At 39.1% G+C, this 19,188-nt stretch overlaps 1 protein-coding gene across 1 annotated transcript in view; it reads left to right on the forward strand.

Annotated features, from left to right (window-relative positions):
- TRPM5 (transient receptor potential cation channel subfamily M member 5) overlaps positions 1-19,188 on the forward strand; it is a 39,287-nt gene that overhangs the window by 12,936 nt on the left and 7,163 nt on the right. Inside the window, exons 8-18 of the mRNA XM_027702015.1 lie at positions 145-263; positions 896-1,246; positions 3,498-3,629; positions 4,885-5,008; positions 7,078-7,223; positions 7,966-8,078; positions 9,488-9,583; positions 11,939-12,197; positions 13,707-13,825; positions 14,358-14,490; positions 16,890-17,064. Coding sequence (XP_027557816.1) covers positions 145-263; positions 896-1,246; positions 3,498-3,629; positions 4,885-5,008; positions 7,078-7,223; positions 7,966-8,078; positions 9,488-9,583; positions 11,939-12,197; positions 13,707-13,825; positions 14,358-14,490; positions 16,890-17,064 — 1,767 coding nt within the window. The remainder of the gene's footprint in view (positions 1-144; positions 264-895; positions 1,247-3,497; positions 3,630-4,884; positions 5,009-7,077; positions 7,224-7,965; positions 8,079-9,487; positions 9,584-11,938; positions 12,198-13,706; positions 13,826-14,357; positions 14,491-16,889; positions 17,065-19,188) is intronic.

Genomic DNA, 19,188 nt, shown 5'->3' on the forward strand with positions numbered 1-19,188 from the left:
GCTGTGAAGAGTTCCTGGCTAAGCAACCCACAGATTTGTGATAGCTGAAGGAGAGCTTGTGCTGCTAATCAAAGTACCAATACTATATTAAATTAAACATAAGTGTGAAGTACTGAGTTTATTTGCCTTTCCTATTTTTACCAGCCTGCAAAAGTCAGAGTCAGGAGGCCCAAGAATATCTGGATGAACTGAAGCTGGCAGTGGCCTGGAATAGAGTCGACATTGCTAAAAGTGAAATATTCAATGGTGACGTGGAGTGGAAGGTACCAGGTTTTATCTTACAGGACAATGGGTGTATAATCCAATGTGTACAGGACAATGGAACATCCCAAAAGATGGCTTCAGTTTTTAACACTACCTTACTGCACGCTCCACTAAGAGATTGGGCAGCAGTATAATGCTTCCTGAGGCTGTTTATCTTTAGGGTCCCCTATATCAAAATGGCTGAGTACAGAGGAATAATTCAGCAGTCATGATCTTTTTCTTGAGCTCTCTGGGGGCAAGAATCTTTCTCCCCCTTCTGTATAGGTCATTAAGGCAAACAAACCAAAGCTTAAAAGCACAAGAACAGGAAGATATTACTGTTAGAAGGTGGTAGGAAGAATGTCACTGTTTTCAACTGCTGTATAAATATGCAGTGCAATGGGTACCCAACATCACCACAAGTCCTACAGCAGGCTACTTGTGCTGATGTTTGCACATTATTGCTTACACAGACATTTTATCACAGAGAAATCAAGATAGTTCTACCTCTTTCTCATTGTACCCACTGTTGACCTGGTGGAAGACAAAATGTGCATGTTCCCATGTTAAATCTTACGTCTTGTCATCCAGCCATGATTACCCCCAAAAACTTCCTTGTTTTTTTTTTCTTTTCCTCCCTATATCAATGTAGTCCTGTGACCTGGAGGAAGTGATGATGGATGCTCTGGTCAATGACAAACCAGAATTCGTAAAATTATTTATTGACAACGGGGCTAACATATATGAATTCCTGACCTACAGTCGTCTGCAGCGACTCTACTGCTCCATTTCTCAGAAATGTCTCCTCTATGAACTTCTTCTGAAGAAGCATGAAGAAAACAAGCTGACCTTGGCAGGGCTCACTGGTCAACAGGAAAACGAGCAGCAGGACATCTGCCCATTCTTCACTCTCAGTGAGGTCTCTAGAGTTCTCAAGGATTTTCTTCATGATGCATGGAAAGGTTTCTGTCAAGACCTCAGACATGGAGGCAAGAAAAAATCTGTGAGTAGCAACTTCACATCGTAGTTCTGCTCTACTCCAGTTTACAATTTGAACAATTTTAACTAGGTCTAGCCTTTCGGGGTGGGGCAGGGAAGGAAAGGGAAGATGACAGAATAGTCACTTCAGTTTCTCATTCATTTTTTCAGTCAATTTTTTCACATTTGAAATGGTTTGATCTTTTTAATTTCAAAATTAAAAAGGAAAAGAAAGTAATTTCTAAGATAGATTGTGATTCCTCTTTCTCCCCCTCTGCACGTGGGGTTTTATGCAAAGTTTCACTGTACCTTGATCTACTGCTAAGATATGGCCTTTGTTTCACAATCTACAGAGGCCCCTGTATTTCACACTCTCACTTTTTATTAGACATGAAAATAGTCTGCATTTCTCGTACAGAACTTCAAGCAGAAGTATTTGAAAGGCAGTATTTTCTAGGAGAAAGAAAAGCAGGCAATGGACATTTTCAATCCCAGGTCTGAAAATGGTAATCTTTATACATGAAACTAGTCCCAGCTTTATACTGTGTATGAGTGGACTGGATATTCAATAACATGCAGTATATGATACTTACCTTTAGATCATTATAATCTTGTTATTGAGTGACATAACACACAGCAAGAAGTAAGAATGATTGTGTGAAGTGGCCCTGGCAAGCACGCTGGCCACCATGTGACAAGGATAAGATGATATGGGTACATCTGTGGAATGTCTGTAGTCCACAACTGTGCCATAGATACATCATTTTTGCATTTTGACAGTATATTTAATATTAAAACTCCTAAGTAACACAGTTCGTGAAAAAGCATTTAGAGTAAGTTTGGATGCATGATTTCAAAACAAAGACATATAGAGAAATTTCATTAAGATTTAGTTTTAGACAAACTAAACAATTCAGCCATTTGTTATTTACCAAGTTCTAATTCCATCTTAAAACTGTTTAACCAAAAAACTATTAAAAAAAATTCTCACTAAAGAGCTTAAATCACTTTTGTTTTGTAATCTCTAAATTAATTAGTAGTATGAAAAGTTAAGTTTAAATCTAGTCACAGTTCCTTCATTCCCAAGGACAGACAACTTGGGACCACACCTCTGAAGTCATTAAGCAGACTCTAGATTTACAAATTTTACAGAAATAAAAATTTACCCCAAAATCTCACTTGCCTTTCTGGCATTTGGCAGTAAGTGAGCTAAAGCCAAGTGCTGTAAATAAGGCCCAATTCAGATATCAGATCACACTGTCTAGTAGCTTTTTTCCTTTAAAAGCTTCTTCCCATGTCTGCTTCTCAACAGTGGCTCAATCCAATTATCATTGGCAACAGTACTGGGACACCAGTGTCACTGCTGCTAAACTGTGCATGTTGTTTCAAGTTAGGTACTAGTTGTTACGAAGACAGGTGAGACTTTTAGGATATCTTTGTCACCTGTAAGGTTTTCAAGGCAATTCAATTTATTAAATAGCTCACTACGAACTGAAGAAACCCACCCCCAACCTCCCGCCAAAATGCCATTAAAATAAATTTGAAGAGAATTCCATAATTCAAATTATTAAAAACTATATTCTCACAAAAAACTTGTTTTCTTAAGAATAAATATACTCTGGCTGCTTCTAATTAACACAATAAATATAAAGGCAGTTTTAAAAAATACTTAGAACTCGGAACTTGACCTAAGTGGCTACACTTCCTCTGGATAATTTTTTATCAAGTGCTAAAGGAATAAGCAGCGTTCTACTTAAACTGCTCCCTGTGCGAGTGAAAGGTTTCTCAAAGGAATGACTAAAAAGGGGTATTGACGTACTCTGCTCTTGCACTGTACAGGGCCTTGGCGAGATTTATTTCTGTTGAAATAAAATGCCTTTTGTTCCCTTTTCTCTGAAACCACGTCCTCTGTGGCAGTCAAGCAGAGTCAAATATAATTGAAAGCAAGCTCAGATTAGTTAATCATAGGTTTGTCTTGTATGATATTACACACCAGCGGTGAAATCCCAGCCTTAATAAAGTCAATGAGAATTTTACCATCGGCTTCAGTGGAGTCACCATTTCATCCAGAATGTTCTCACACATATTGAGTTGTAATGGGGACACAAGGGTCCTTTGACTCAGTACAGAATGAGCTAATTACCTCTTAGTCCTACAGAAAAGAAAAAAAAAATCAAAAGAAGAAGCAGCTGGCAAGGCCACGAACAGCTTAGATCATGTCATTTGCATGGAATGGACTGCAAAGCACGTTTTAACTTCTACAAACCATATTTCAGGATAAAATGAATACAAAGCGATTACCTGGGCCCTTGGATATGAACCAGAAAAGCGAAAATCCTTGGAGGGATTTGTTTGTATGGGCAGTACTTCAAAACCGGCACAAGATGGCAAACTATTTCTGGGCTATGGTAAGCTTTGAGCTGTAGCTGCTCCAGGTGAAATATTAACGTATTCCAAGTTTACGAGATGTTTTTTTTGCTCAGCCTTGCAGCTCAGATGACAGATAGGTTTGTTTCCAAAATCCAAGAGGTAGCATTTATAGGGCTTTTCATCTCTGCATGGCTCGTGGCAGCAGGGGCCAGGGGGTCTGATGGAGGTGTAAATCAGCACAGCCTGAACCTCTGCGGCAGTCAGCCCTCCCTTCCCTGCTCCTGGTGACTCAACACTCTCAGGTGCAGGTTTTGTGCCTTCTACAATGGGTCAATTGAGTGGGTCCAAGCATGGTGGGAGGGAAGAGGGTGCAGTGAAGCGTCCTTAGCTTATGTGCTCTATGTGTAGGAAACAACAGCATCACGCTCTCGAAGGCTGAGCTTCAAGCTGGCATAATTGGCTGCTGTTTTACAACCCGCCACAACCGAGGCCCTGTCTCCTGCATCTGGGAGCCTCCCTGCCCCCACAGAGTGAGACAGCTATCAGACTCCATCTCTGACCTTCTAGAGGAGTGCATCTGGCACGGGGGGAGTCATGGGGAGGGACAAACTGCAGCACAGCTCTTCAGGCTGCAAGTGTGTGTGCGTGTGCATCAGCACCTTGCAGGACCTTGTTTGTGGAGCCCTGTGACCAGAAGGCACGTCTCTGCTCTGTGACACTGCTGTGCCTCTGCCAGCTGTGCTCCCTCCTTTCTCCTACATCCTTATGCAGGGTCTCAGCACAGCCACGTTGGAGGTATCTCAGCACTGTGAGACTGTGTTGCTCTATTTCCATAGCATATTATTCTCCTTTCTAGTCTTTGACTGCTACCCCAAATCAGGACCCTGTAAGGGCCTGGACCCAGAAGTCTCCAGCCTTACAAGGCACAAGAACTACCAATATAGAATCATAGCATTTTGGGTAGAAAGTGACCTTAAAGATCAACCAGTGCCAACCCCCCTGCCATGGGCCCTCCCACTAGACCAGTTTGCTCAATGCCCCATTTGACCTGGCCTTGAACACTGCTAGGGATAGGGCATCCAGAATATGTGAGTTTCAATTCTCAATCATCAAAACTGTCATTTCAATCAATATTCTGGACTTTCAAATCTGTATTTGAGCAAAAATTTTTCTTGGAAGGGGAGATATGCATGAATTTCTTGTTGTTGTTAGATGTGCTCCTTAGCGGAGTCTCCCCCATTCAAAAATGCCCCCCAGTGAAGGGTGACAGCAGCACTCCTTTCAATTCTACAGGGCCAGGAGGGTGTAGCTTCAGCTCTGGCAGCCTGCAAGATCCTTAAAGAGATGTCCCGCCTGGAGACGGAGACCCAAGCAGCCTGTATAATGAAAGAGGCCAAGTATGAGCAGCTCGCTGTTGGTAAGTAATGGCACCTTTTGAATGGCACAGAAAATTTAAGAAGTAACTGCCATTGGAAGGCAAGCAAGTGAAAAAATACTGTTTGAGGTGTAAAAGGTCAACTCTCATGAATAATTTAACAGCCTTGCAGCACAGGCAGTCCCAAACATTCAGATACCACAGAAAGATTTAAAACCCAATCATTTTGGAAAAATCATTGAACCAAGACTGGCCCCTGGGATGCATGGAAGAAATTACTCTCCTGCTGCTCGTTGATATTTAAGTGTCTGATCTTAGGACAAGGTGCGTTACAGTGATGTGGAAGGTAGAATAACCAAAATGCTTCCAGGCTCACAGCAGCCTGGTATTCCTGCTATATCACGCTTGCTCTGTAAGGGCCACTAAAGCAACAAGTTTTAAGGTTTTGTCATTGCTGCTAAAAATAATTTGAGATTACCTCACCCAGAAGAGGGCTAACTGCACTGCAAACTGCAGTGAGGCTCAGACTGGTTTTGCAGCAGACAAGCTGCCCCTCCCTACAGCAGTAAATCATCCAGGCATCTGCAATGCCGGAATGCTGAGCCCTTTCCTCTTTGCCTGGTTTAGAAACAGATGTCTGCACACAAGCTTCTCTGCTGACCTGACTTCAGCTCAACCCATACCTGAGGGTAGACCTGCTGTGAACAGAGGGCTTTAAAATATGCCACACATTGTAGCAAATGCAGAGGTTCCTCTCCCTTGAAGCTTGTACATCAAGCAGCTGAAGGCTCATGCAGGCGTTGCTACAGTATTTATACACAGATCACATTTCCCCTTCTTGTCACAGGGCCATTATTATTTACAAAAATTAAAAATCAGGTTCTCATATAATCACAGGACTCAAGTAATTTAGTCATGGAATTATAGGGCCTAATCCAGGAATCTGCTCCTTGGCTTTGATAAGTATTAGATCAGATCCTCAATTTTAGTTTCTGGCCCAGATAATGCTGTCAATATTATAGAAACAAACTTTCTTTAAGAGTGATAAATACTACATCAACTCCAAAAGATGTCTGTATATTGGCTTATTTTAAGTGCACTTGATCCTTTCTCCAGCCCTTCCAGTGTAACGAGATGTAGGCTGGCTTTGGTACTGAGATAATCAAGTGAATCAATAGAAGGAAACAGACACAAGAATCCCGATCTTGTCAAATGAGAAAATATTGATTTTTTGGGACTATTTATCCTAGTTTCTAAGCTCCAGGACCAGTTTCTCTGGAAACAACTATGCCATAACACCCTAGCAAGTCTAATATTATTTGATGTCAAATACCTCTGTCTTAAAACCAAGGATTTGTTGTCTACAAGCCAAAGCTGAGCTGCTCCTTTTGTTTAGTCAGGAGAGTGGAGACAGCATGGCAACTCATCCTTCAAAGTGTAAGCGGATCACCCAAGTGATACAGTTTTGCTTGATATTACCTAAAGCTCCACATGAAGCAGCTACAGAGGAGAGACTGTAACAAATACTGACATATTTCCAAGAAGTTGCTTATGCTTTCCGAAGAAGAAAGGAAAAAATCAAAACAGAAACCAAAATGCAGAACAAAACAAACAAACTAAAAACAACAAAAACCAAACCAAACCAACAAAAAACACACAAAACCCAAACCCCAAACCTGTCAGAGGCCCCATGCTGAGAAAAGTGCATGCAGATAGAAAGAAGTAAAAGGAAGGTACTGAGAGATTGACTCAATTTTTCTGTAACAAGTGGTAATTTTAAAATTACAGTGATTTTTTTTCACCAAGGCAAATCTGTTTCATCTGCCCTCTGCCCCAACACATATACAAACACTCATAAAGCCATGGTGAGTTATTCTTGTGTCCAGCATCCTTCCTCTCTCCCTCCCACCTCCTCTTAGCTCTCTCAGGCTCTTTTCAATTACTGCAGCCTTGCAGAAGTCTCTGGTATAGCAAGGAGCATCTGGCAGTGCTCAGGGTTTGCTGCTGCTGTGCTGCGTCCTACACACATTGCCCTCTTGCCTATACATTATTTTTTAAATTTTTCTTTTAAATTACAAGATCTGTTTGTCTATGTTTCCTTCATTTGACAGAACTGTTTAGCGAATGCTACCACAACAGTGAGGAGAGAGCATTTGCTCTGTTGGTGAGGAAAAATCAGTACTGGAGCAAAACCACCTGCCTTCAGCTGGCTACAGAAGCAGATGCAAAGTCTTTCTTTGCACATGACGGTGTCCAGGTAAGTTTTATATACCCCTGGGGCTTTAAGTTGGACACAGAAGAGAATAGCACAGCAACTGAACAACACTATGAAATGCATTCCCCTAAGAGCCACTCTTCAGAGAAGGGACTGTCCTCTCTCCCTAGCACCATATGAAGAGGACATTATACCATGTCCTTGCCAAGGTAACACAGTTCCCCCTTTGCCCACCCTTTCATCCAGTTGGCCCACAGACCAGTGTGCTGAGAGGGTTTAGCCTTTAATCTATTGTGTGCTTTTTGCTTTTTATTCCATCCTTGCTCACAGAGAAGCATCAGAAAAGCACTGTAAATCTGCCTGGGGCATGATGAAGCTGCTCCAAGATGTGAGGTAACTCCTTGTTCAGATTCAAGAAAGAGCTCATAGAAAAAAAGTTAAATCAAATTACTATTCAGCTTTGCTCTCACAACCTGAATTCTCTCCACATACATGAAGCCAAATTAAGAGTGATGGTGCTTTTAGTTCCCAGTGCCTGACTTGCACTTTTTAGTACTACAGATGTTGTTTAATTCCATTTGACTTGCTGTTTTTTCCACTGGTCTCAATAACTCTTTGCATACTCAACATCTGCAGAAGGACGTGCAGAGTGCCTGTTTGCTCTGAAGGTGTGCCTGCTCTCAAGATTTCCAGACCATTCATTGTGTCACAGAACATAGGTGCACTTCGTCTGCAAGTATGGGGTTTTGGTGTTAAAGCCATCTCTTGTTTTCTTGACTTTCAGGCCTTCCTGACAAAAATATGGTGGGGAGACATGTCTACAAGCACACAGATCCTGAAGTTAATCTGTGGGTTCTGGTGTCCTTTCCTAATCTACACAAATTTAATAGCATTCAGGTATAAACATAACTATTTGGACACAAGAGATAAGTAAGTGATGAAAAATAAACCATAAAAAATATTCAGACTCAAAATTTCTCACCTAAGTGATTAAGACAGTAATATTGCCTCAGAGTGTCAAAAGGACTGCTATTAACCAAATCAGTTTTCTAGGGGACTCAGTGATTTGTGCATCCTGTGTTAGTGCCTGTTCTCATACTTAAAATATCAATGCCACGGTTTCATATAGATCATTTCTATTTTGCACAGTCCACAGAAAAGCCTGTTGGAATTCTGTCAGCTCTGGATTCTACACAGTAATGTTTAGAATATCTCCAGGTGTAGCATTGTCTGCTTCTTCTAGATTTGGAGATGCCTGGTTCAAACCTCTGTATCTTTTCAAGGAAAACAGACATCACAAGGCAGTATTATCAGCCACAAGCCTTGATAACCATAAGTCAAGTTTAAAAACACAGGACTGACATTAAATCAATTAAGATTTTCAGATTAGTCTTCTGCAGGCATACCGCTGGAGCTTGTAGTTTTCAGCTTCTTGTCACAATGAAGATGACCTGAATCTTAGGTTTTCTTGAAAAAAAAAAACATACACAAAAAAACTCGAAAAACAAACCAACAAAAACCAACCAAACAAAAAACTAGAAAATAAAGAAAGAGCAGCCAAGATGCTCAGATAGTCATAAAAATCCAGGATCTGAAACTTTAAGAAAACCTCATAACATTCATAGAATCATATACAAATCATCAGAATTGGCACTATGGAATGACATGTTATTATGAAATACGTTTATTAACTGTTAAACCACATAAACCAGGAGAAAAACTTGTTTGGCACTGCTGACTTAAGACTTTCTTTCTGCTAGTATCACTAAAGATGACCTTGCCATACTGGCTGCCAGATTCACAAATTCATTTAATGTGATATTTTGGCAAAGTTTTCATGGAAAAGTTTAAATTATGATTCATAATCAAAGTAATCCTTTCAAAATTTCCATTTTATGGCCTCCTTTACCTGTAAATGCAAGAATTGACACGTTCTCTACTGCTTCTGGCATTTCGTCTCTTAATTGCTATTGAGTAACTAGGAATGGAGAATTGGGCTATTGTCTTCTAAGACTGACTGAGGGGTTTATTTCTGCTCAAATCATAAGTAATTTGAAGAAACTGAGCATCCTGCTCCATTTTTGTGATGCATGCCAATTATCACTTCTCTGAATCTTGTGGATGACTTCAGCCTTCTCCTTAAAAATAAACAGAATTTGTAAAGGTAAGGATTATGCATTTTTTGCTAGCTTCCCAGTGGAGCAAGTCCGAGATAAGTACATGCTAACAGTTCTGTATTAATGCCAATTTAGCAGTGAAAAATGACTAAGCAGCATCTTTCAACTAATGAGTTTATTTCCTTACAGTGAGGAAAAACCATCAAAGAATGAGCCAGAGCCATCAAGAGAGCTGGACAGTTGGGATACAGAGAGGACTCTGTTTTTTTCCAAGGAAGAAGATAGGTAAGTTTAAAATCATTAGTTAAGATAACTCATACGACAACAGTCACAAAACAGGACACTTCTTGTGGATTAGTGACCAGTTAATGATCTAAGGAGCCACTAAAGAACCAAGAAAATCACTACTCCTCAGAAAGTGCTGTACCCTCTGATGACTGCTGTTGTTGCTCTCTGAAAGGAATATAAAAAATAAACAGGGATATAGCACTGCTTTAACGAGACACCACTTTACTTGTTCTGAGCAGGTAATTTCTACAGAACAAGGGATCTACTTAATACCTTGGGAATCAAATAGCATTTCCTGACATTCCCTTTAGCTCAAGGTGGCTGGTATACATTGGATTTTAGGAATTTATCGTATTACTGAGCTGAGCAGAAAGAAGGTTCTCAGCAAAATCTTACATTATTTGAGTGCATCACTGCAGACTTTCCCACCAAGGCATACTTCCACACACCAGTACTGGGGAATTTTATATTGAGTTGGCTTCTCACCATTCTAGTGCTCTTCCTTTATATTTTAGAAGATGAGCCCTGAGGAACATTATGAGTTAGAGGGAGCATCACACAAATGGGTGACTGGGCACAAAGATTTTGTCAGTTGCTCCCGGCCACTCATAGATTTGTGACTGAGAACTGAAGCCCACCCTATGCCTCTACCACACATACACTCATTGCCAAAACCTGGGAGACCACAAGGACTTAAGTCAGGATAAGTAGCTTTTGATTGGTACAGAGTCCTCTTAGTGGTTAAATAGTGCTAAATAGCCACTTGTATTAAGCTTTTCCATAATTTAAAGAGAACTTCAGAGGTATGTGAACAATGATAGAAAGAGGAAGCATCATCTGCAGTATGAAGTCCTGGACCAAGTCAGAGTTATTAGATTCTATTTTTACTTCTGGCATTTAACTGCTGGTATATTGGAGAAAATCATTAGTTCTTCTCTCTCCCTCCCTAACCTATAAAATAGGTGTAAAAGCATCTGCCCCTTGGGAGCTACTTGTAAGCAATATCATAAAGCACTCCCATATCTTGAGTGCAGCATGGTTTGGTCATTACATTGTGTGTTCCAACTGCTATTATCTTAACAATTTATTTTAACAAGGAGGATCTCTCCCTCCTAGATCTATTTCAGCATCTTACAGCAAAACTGCAATTATCTGTTTATGATATTCGCCTGTTACCGTGGGAATGTATCTTATAATGTCATAAATTGAGAGATAGTACAGAACCAGGCACATAGAAAAGATTAGCTGCGAGGAGAATTTTTTCCTTGTAACAAATGTATTTAATAATTAGCAAGACTGTCAGAGGAAATTAAAAAGAAGTGAAGAATCATTGTTTATTTTCTGTGAAGTGAAATTGAACCCTAGTGTGCACATCCTTTGTTGGAGACGACACTTCTCAGAGTCAGAATCGCAAATTAAAGATCCAATAACATCCCTAGCTTACACAGGAGAGCATTTTATGTGGAAACAAATCCTCACACTAAGATCAAATTGCTATCAAATACAGGGAACTTGCATTTTCTGTACAAGATAATTTCCATTGCCCATAGACACCACTTCATGTTCCAAAACACAGCAAAACAACTGTAGATCTACAGGTCAAATTTCCCTTTGGTTACCAAAATACTTGTGTAATTCCACAATACTCAAAGACTACCTTAATACATAATTTATGAGGTCAACTCTTTTTACTAAAAGGCTTCTACATTGCTTTTTTTTTTTTTTTTTGCAATTTACTCTGATTTAATCATAAAGGGCAAGATGCCAGTTGTGCAAAAGACCAAAGTATTCCTTCAGTAGTTCTGTCAGACTCCAGCGAGGATAGTCAAGATGCTTAGTATGATCCTGGATCATGCTTAGTATGATCCAGCACTTTGAGACGGGGTCAAAAGTTTAAAATCACAACAACAAGAACTTCTGCATGCAAACACTTCAAGAAAATTTTAGAGTCAAAATAATTAAGAACTGATTCACAAACTACATTGGCCATTTTCTTTTCTTTCCTATTATTTAGGATGATAAGAGTAATTAGCCCCCTTCCCCCTCTCCTTGTGTATTTGCAGTGTTAGCAGCACATGCTGAAACACAAGGTTACAAATCAAATTAATACAACTAAGCTGAAATAACAAGAATGTGCATTTAAGTCTGATGTGACTTTGTTTTTCAAAACCTTCTTTTTGATTTGAAATATTTTTGCTATGGTAATGTGATTGCTCTGACTTTACAGCCTTCAGCTTTTCAACCCCCAGCATCTGTCTGTGACAAGAAGCTTTATATAGAATAATATTGAGCCTATTCCCATGAACTAATTTTAGGAAATTGTCACAAGTCTATATTTTTTTCCACTTGCAGAGGAAATGCTAAATTGGAAAAACAGAACTCTTCTGAAAACAGAGCGTGGGCAACATTCATGTTTACCCGGTGGAGAAAATTCTGGAGTGCCCCTGTAACTGTATTTATGGGGAATGTTATAATGTACTTTGCTTTTCTGTTTCTATTTACTTATGTCCTTTTACTGGACTTTAAACCACCTCCACCTGAGGGTCCATCTGTTAAAGAAATTATACTATACTTCTGGGTGTTTACCCTTGTCTTGGAAGAGATCCGACAGGTAAGTGACCTACATCATCTTAGAAATAACACATTAGAACTTGCAACATTTTTTTCAATAGACCTGCAATCTGTATAGATGTACAAGCTTGAAGATTTCAAGTGTTTTACACAGGTGAACAATATAGAACTTACCTTATCCAAAACATCTCACCTCTCTCCCAGAGCAAGCTCTTCCTCCACCACATAAACCTATAGCTCCATCTCTGTTTTTCTATCCTACTCCAGCTGTAGCCAAGTCAAGTGGGCTGCCAACATTCAGATATTCTTCACTTTGTAAAGTTGCTTTCTGATTTCACTCCCCAGAACTAGGTGGGTCCTCCCACCACAAACCATGTAAATTGGAAGTTATGTTCTACACCTGGTAACATAGCAGACAACTCTACATCCTTTTAAGAGATTCTTCATCACTGGGGTCTGTTTTAAAAACCCAAATAAATGGATTCAGGTTATTTGTGTTTTTCCTAAAATACTTCTCAATGCAAAACATTAGCAAATCGCTTCTGGGTTTGCTTTTCTTTAAAAAACCAAAAAACCAAACCCACCAACCCTCAAAACCTCTTCTCCATTACTCTCCCATTACTGGTTTTGGAGTGTCCTCAGTTTAACAACTGAAATATTGTGTTAACAATGCTGCTAGTGTGTTGCCAACTGTGAGTGCATAAAGCTCTTCTCTTTAGACAGAAAAAAGCAGTTGCAATCATTCACTCTGGAAGAACCAATAGGTGTTCATTATTTAGGCAAAAGGAACAGGGAAGGGGATCCCAGTGTATTACAATTTATCTGAAATTGTGCAGCAAGGCAATGACCAGAGGAGGACATGGAAAATATCTGGAACAAAGAACATTTCATTATAAACCTGTAAAACATGAAGACTGCCAGGCTAAAACCCAATTAAGAAATCCAACTCCTTGTCTAGATAATCAAATATGCCCTTACTGACAATTTCAGTACACAAATGCAAATCTGTTCATGCTGTTTAGATAGCAATGTCTAGAAGTTGAGCTTTGCCTGGAAGTTGTTGTATTGTTTAACAGCTCGAATGCTGACTTAATCATAGAATGGTTTTGGTTGGAAGTGACCTTAAAGATCATCTAGTTCCAAAACGTCCTGCCATGAGCAGGGACACCTTCCACTAGACCAGACTGCTCAAACCCCCGTCCAAACTGGCCTTGAACATTTCCAGGGCTGGAGCAACCACAACCTCCCTGAGTAACCTATTCCAGTGCCTCGCCACCCTTACAGTAAAGAGTTTCTTCTGTAAAAATCTTAAATCAGGACTCAAAAATTCTGAAGACTATTATGACAAGAATAAAAATATTTTTTTCTCTTTTGTCCAGCTTCTGTGCTTTAGGATGGTAAACTGAGCTTATGTTTTCAAGCTTTGTTTTTCCTTATTACACTAGGAATTTGGTTTTGTTTTTCATAATGAAAGAGAAAAAGGAAACAGGTATTATGTTAAAGCTTACAATGAAATAGGTCAATAACAATGATTATTTCTCTGTTTCAGAGTTTCTATACGGATGAAGACACAAATTTAATGAAAAAATTTAAACTGTATGTGGAGGATAACTGGAATAAATGTGATATGGTGACGATCTTTCTTTTCATAATTGGGGTAACCTGCAGGTATGTATTTGTTCCATGTGATGTGGTCAGCATCAGTAGCAAGGGCTATGTACATCAGCTGACAGCAGAGTCTCATGCACAAGAGGACAGGCTGTGACATTTATTCTTACAAACTTTGAGACATGTTTCTGCAATAAGAGCCTCTAAAATTCTGTTGAAATCATAGAAATTACTCCAGAGACCACAAAAAGACAAATTGATATATTCAAATACATGTACTGAAAAGCCCTGCTTTGTTTGTTTGGTTGGTTTTGGAAATTGCTTTTACTCAAGCTGTAAGGTTTTTGTTTTATTTTTTAATAAACCTCATTCAAGCCAAGAGAGAGAAAACAGTGTTCCTCCATCTTTTGGCTATTTCTCATCAATGTACAGACATTATGGCAGGCTCCTCTCACAGGCTTACGGGACCACAGCCCCAAAGCGCTTGCCTTTTCCTAAGTAGGCTGTGCCCTGAACATAAGTGTTGTATTTGAGAAAATACTTCTCAGCAGTGTTTGCAGAGATCTGATATTTCATTTCATGTGTTCTGCAGGATGCTGAACTCAACTTTCCAAGCCGGCCGTACAATACTTGCCATTGATTTTATGGTGTTTACACTTAGGCTTATACACATTTTTGCAATTCACAAACAACTTGGACCGAAGATCATAATTGTGGAAAGGATGGTAAGAGTGCAGTCTCTCTCAGATAAATACCCATGCCTTCTAAGAAGTAGGAAATCTTCTCTTTATAAAGGAAATCAGTTTATAATCTATCTTTATTTTTAAGGCTTGTTATTTTGCATATTACCCTGAGATTAGATACAATGTTTGAAATAGATCCCTCTGAAGAGCTCTGTAGTGTAATAAATTGGTCCAAATTTACTAATCCTTGTACCTTACCTAATAATTTATACTCAGCTCTGGCAAACAAAGAATAGAGAATCCTTGACTTACTGGTCTTCCTCCTATTTCCTAAGCTGTCTGCACCCAGAGGAAAGACCTCAGACAGATGACAGGTCATGCACAGAAGGGCGGGTCTTCCACTGATCGACTCTGCTCCTCCTCAGGAAACAGATCATGTTTTTTGCAACAAGAGCGAAAAAAAATCCACGAAAAAGGATAGTTACAAATTTGCCACAGGAATTATTTTTACTTGTAGTTTTTAGGTCCAAGTTACAATGAAAACATACTAGTATTTGGTAAGCATATCTTGGAAGATGTTGATAGAATATTTTTATTTATTACCACTCTGCAGGAAAAGAGACATTGGGAGTACAGCTACTGCATTTGGGTATGCGTTGCTATGTTGAAGTAGCTTTTTATTTAGGCAAGTTAATCCTCAAGGTCAATTAGCTCATGCTAACTGATTAATATAGAGTTCATCTAATTGTAAGTGCTATTATAGAGTTACAAATATTTGATTTGTGACTCACAGCAGAACTCAGTAAAAGCTCTACAGTTTAAACAAGCCTATACATTGAATAAACATAACTAGCAAGCTGTTGGATTTATCTACAAATGCAATAACTGGAACTCTAACATGACATTTGGTTGAAGTAGCAAAAGGGTAAATGGCAAATAAATATTTACTCTTGATCATTATCCAGCTTACAGCATACTTTTGTATGGTGTTCACATTGTAAGGGAACAAGTCAGATCCTAACCCTTCCTTTGCTGCATACCAAGCTAAACCAGGGCTTTGAACAAGTACATTGACATGTCTACTTTGCTGGCATCTGAAGTCATGCAACATATCACACGGATTGAGAAGATCCAAATAAGAACATAAACAGCAGCCTAGACAAAACCACAACGTGAGACCTTTCATATTCCCCCCATCCAAGCTAACACAATGCCTTAGCTTTGGTAGTTCAATGTTGAACCTTAATGTCAAATGAAAGAACAGTGAGAGTTACTTCAGTAGAGGAAACTTTCTTTAAAGGTTCATCAAGGGGGTTCAAGCAAGATCATTTCCTTTACTTAAACAGAGATGCAATCCAAGATGGTCTCTTACAGTTTTTCTTCTTTATAACCTTGCCACGGAATCACTGAAACAGGTCTGTTAACTTTTAAAATGATAGAACAACACCAGAAGAATGCCCGTTCCCAGAGAGAGTGCAGGCTGGAAAAAAATACTTCCATACCTGCTACTGCTCTCACATCACTATGGCACAATTACAGTCATGCAGCATTGCTAAATTTTAAATCATCCAGAAAACAAAAGAGATTGATGAAAGTCAGAGAGACTGTCTTGCCTGGTTTGGAGACCCTGCTTCTTATTAGAACTCCAAGTAACGTCCTGGAGGTCTGAAATGCCTATGCTTTTGGGTTACTGTACAATCCAATAATCTAATTGAAATGAATCTACAGTCCCTAATGAACTCTGTCAGATTAGATGGGAAGAGGATGAAGTGTTCGTCTTCCACAGGGAAAAATTATTGCACTTGAAATGCATATTAGATTTTTTTTTCTAAGTAAGTGTTCTAGGATTCAATTACTTCTGCTCCTGTAAAGAAACACAATATTTAAAAGCAGGAAGACCTGAAAACGATCCTTTAGATGCATCACTTAGCTTGAAAACTGAAGACAGAAGCAACCTGATCCTTGCAGACTTCACTGTCTGCTCTCTCAGTGGTTCAGTATTCATCAATGAGTGCTGACTGTTACCGGGATTCTCTGCTGCAGCAGAACCCTTGTAATTGACAGTAAAGGAGTCCATAGTGCTGAGATATCTCACAGAAAATATGCATTTAAAGATACAGTGAGATTGACTTAAAAGATAAAACGTGTTTCATTTTGAAATGTTAGATGATTGGAAAGCAAGGTTTTAGTTTAAAACATGCCTTTATCTAAATGAGCTATCAAAGAAAAATGCTTATTACAGGCCAAGAACAATATGAAAACAGCAAGGTCAGGAAAGGAATTCTGTGCCTGGAACTGTATCATATTCCACCTCCTTTAACCTAAACAAGGTTGTAAAGAAACAGAATTATTTGGACCATATTCATACAGAAAGACTACTGTTCTTTGACTATGGTATCACAGTCACTGCTCCTTTTCTCTCCACCCCCTCTATTTTTTAGATGAAGGATGTTTTCTTCTTTCTGTTCTTCTTGAGTGTGTGGCTCATTGCCTACGGTGTGACAACTCAAGCTCTACTTCATCCCGATGACAGCCGAGTGGAATGGATATTCAGAAGGGTGCTTTATCGGCCCTACCTTCAGATATTTGGCCAGATTCCACTGGATGAAATAGACAGTAAGGAAATTTCTGTCCCCCTAACTAGGCTTTTCTTAATGCCCACTTCTGATTAGAGTATGAAATTCCTTCCAAGTATTGTCTCCTTTTATTTTATTTTACTTTTTTTTTAGTCTTTGTCCTACAGGAAAAAGTTTTCACATTACTATAACATAAATAGTATATTTGCAAAGAGATAGTGTGCATTGTGGAAGTATAATAGAGCATAAGGGCAGGCCCTATTTAGACAAGGTCTCTGAAATGTTCACACAAGGATTTGCAGTTTTAAAGGCTGGCACGCCTTCTTTCACTTTGATCCATTTCCATTCAGTATACCTAGACCCAGATAACCCTGTGTAAACTGAAATAATAGCACCTCTATACATTTTGGCAGTAGTTTAACATGACAGTTTTAAAACAGTACTGCTCTGCTCATAAGCAAACATTATATTTTAGAATAAATATTCCTCTAGAGCATTTATTTACTCTGGAGATAAAGCTGCCCAAATCAAATAATGGTAGTAATTGCTTATGTGCAACATTGCAAACAAAACAACATAAAAATAATCGCAAGACACAGAAATAATTAGACATAAAAGTTCAAAGGCAACATTTCTGATAGGCAAGCAGGTGAAATACGTTAATAGGTCATCTCCCAAAGAAGTCTGAAGTAACACCACAGCATTTAGCCAGAATAACAGTGCTAAATGTCAGTGGCAATAATGAAGTAGGATTCACACAGAGTAATATAAATGGAACAAAAAAAAATCCCATATACAAAAGCTAACTGGTAAGCATTCTTTCATGTTCACTCTGCTTAATAAGAAAAAACATGTCTCAGAAAAGCCAAAAAAGTCTGAGTGAGACAAGAGAGCAGGGGTATGCTTCATCTCAGTTTTAAATGCCCATGGTGTAAGCATGCATAGCACAATCAGTCACTCTTATTTCCATTAAGGTAATTGGAGAGACAAATATTTCTGGAATAGGATTCACTTCATTTGGAAAAAGGTCATATGTAGCATTCCCTAGAAATGTGTGTTTCTCTCCATTGAAACTCCAAATGGTGTTTTCACCTGGATAGATAACTGGCTAAAAGAAACAGAGAAAAAAATAATCAATTGTATGGGCAACTTCCTGAAGGGAGTAATTTGTCCTGGGACCCTCTGGGGCTTATTCTGTTTAACATCTTTATGAAACATATGGAAAAGGAGATGGGTAATGAGGAGAACAAAATTTGCTGACAAAACTACATCACTGGGTAGTAAAGATGAAAACTGACTCCTAAGAGATGTAGAGGAGCCTCATGAGTGTTAAATCATCAAATGAAATTCAGTGTAGATAAGTATAAGGTGAAAGCAGTTCCAGCTGTGGTGAGCTTTGATATAACTGCATGCTCTAACGAGTATGACCTGGGGTTATCTGTGGCAGCTGCAAAAAGAATTAGTAGTGAAAAAATGGAGAATGAAAAAGTCAATATCATTATGCTACTCCAAATTTGTGGATTTAATTCATAGCTGGAGACAGACTACAGCAGTAAGTCCCTAGTCTGATGCAGTAGAACCAGATGTTCTTCCCAGCCTTGACTGCAAGCTCAGATACTGAAAGCAGTTTAAATTTACAACGAGGAACCCTATTCCCAGTTTTACTGAGTTTTCTCCTCTAATGCACATACTAGCATAAGGACTGCGAAGACACAAGCGTTGAGGGGAACACAAACTCAAGTTGACATTGAGAACTCAAAACTAGTCTAAAAAGGATCCAGCCTGTTCAATACAATCCCCTTTCTGATGAATGCTACTAAAAAAGCCATCTATGACAGCCATCTTGCCACTAAAGGAGCAGCTAAGTTGTGGAGGACTGCACTGTCCTAGGGTTGCAAATGTCTTGCACGATAAAGCAATGTCTCTTCATGTACACAACATGATTACATTTTCACAAAATTAAAGACATTCGATGTTAGTGCACACAAATGACCTTTCAACTGCAAGAAAGTTCTGTAGCTCAAGCAGTCAAAGAACTGCCCTGTTGGGGTAAAGAGATTCTCGTATTTATGGTCCTGCTAGTAGTCAAAAAGGGCAGTACAAAAATACTACCACAATATTTGGTTTAAGCTTTTAATGATTGCAAAATATTCAGAAAAAATCG

Source organism: Neopelma chrysocephalum, unplaced genomic scaffold (genome assembly GCF_003984885.1).
Source record: "Neopelma chrysocephalum unplaced genomic scaffold, ASM398488v2 Primary Assembly neopelma1_24, whole genome shotgun sequence".
Lineage (NCBI taxonomy): Eukaryota > Metazoa > Chordata > Aves > Passeriformes > Pipridae > Neopelma > Neopelma chrysocephalum.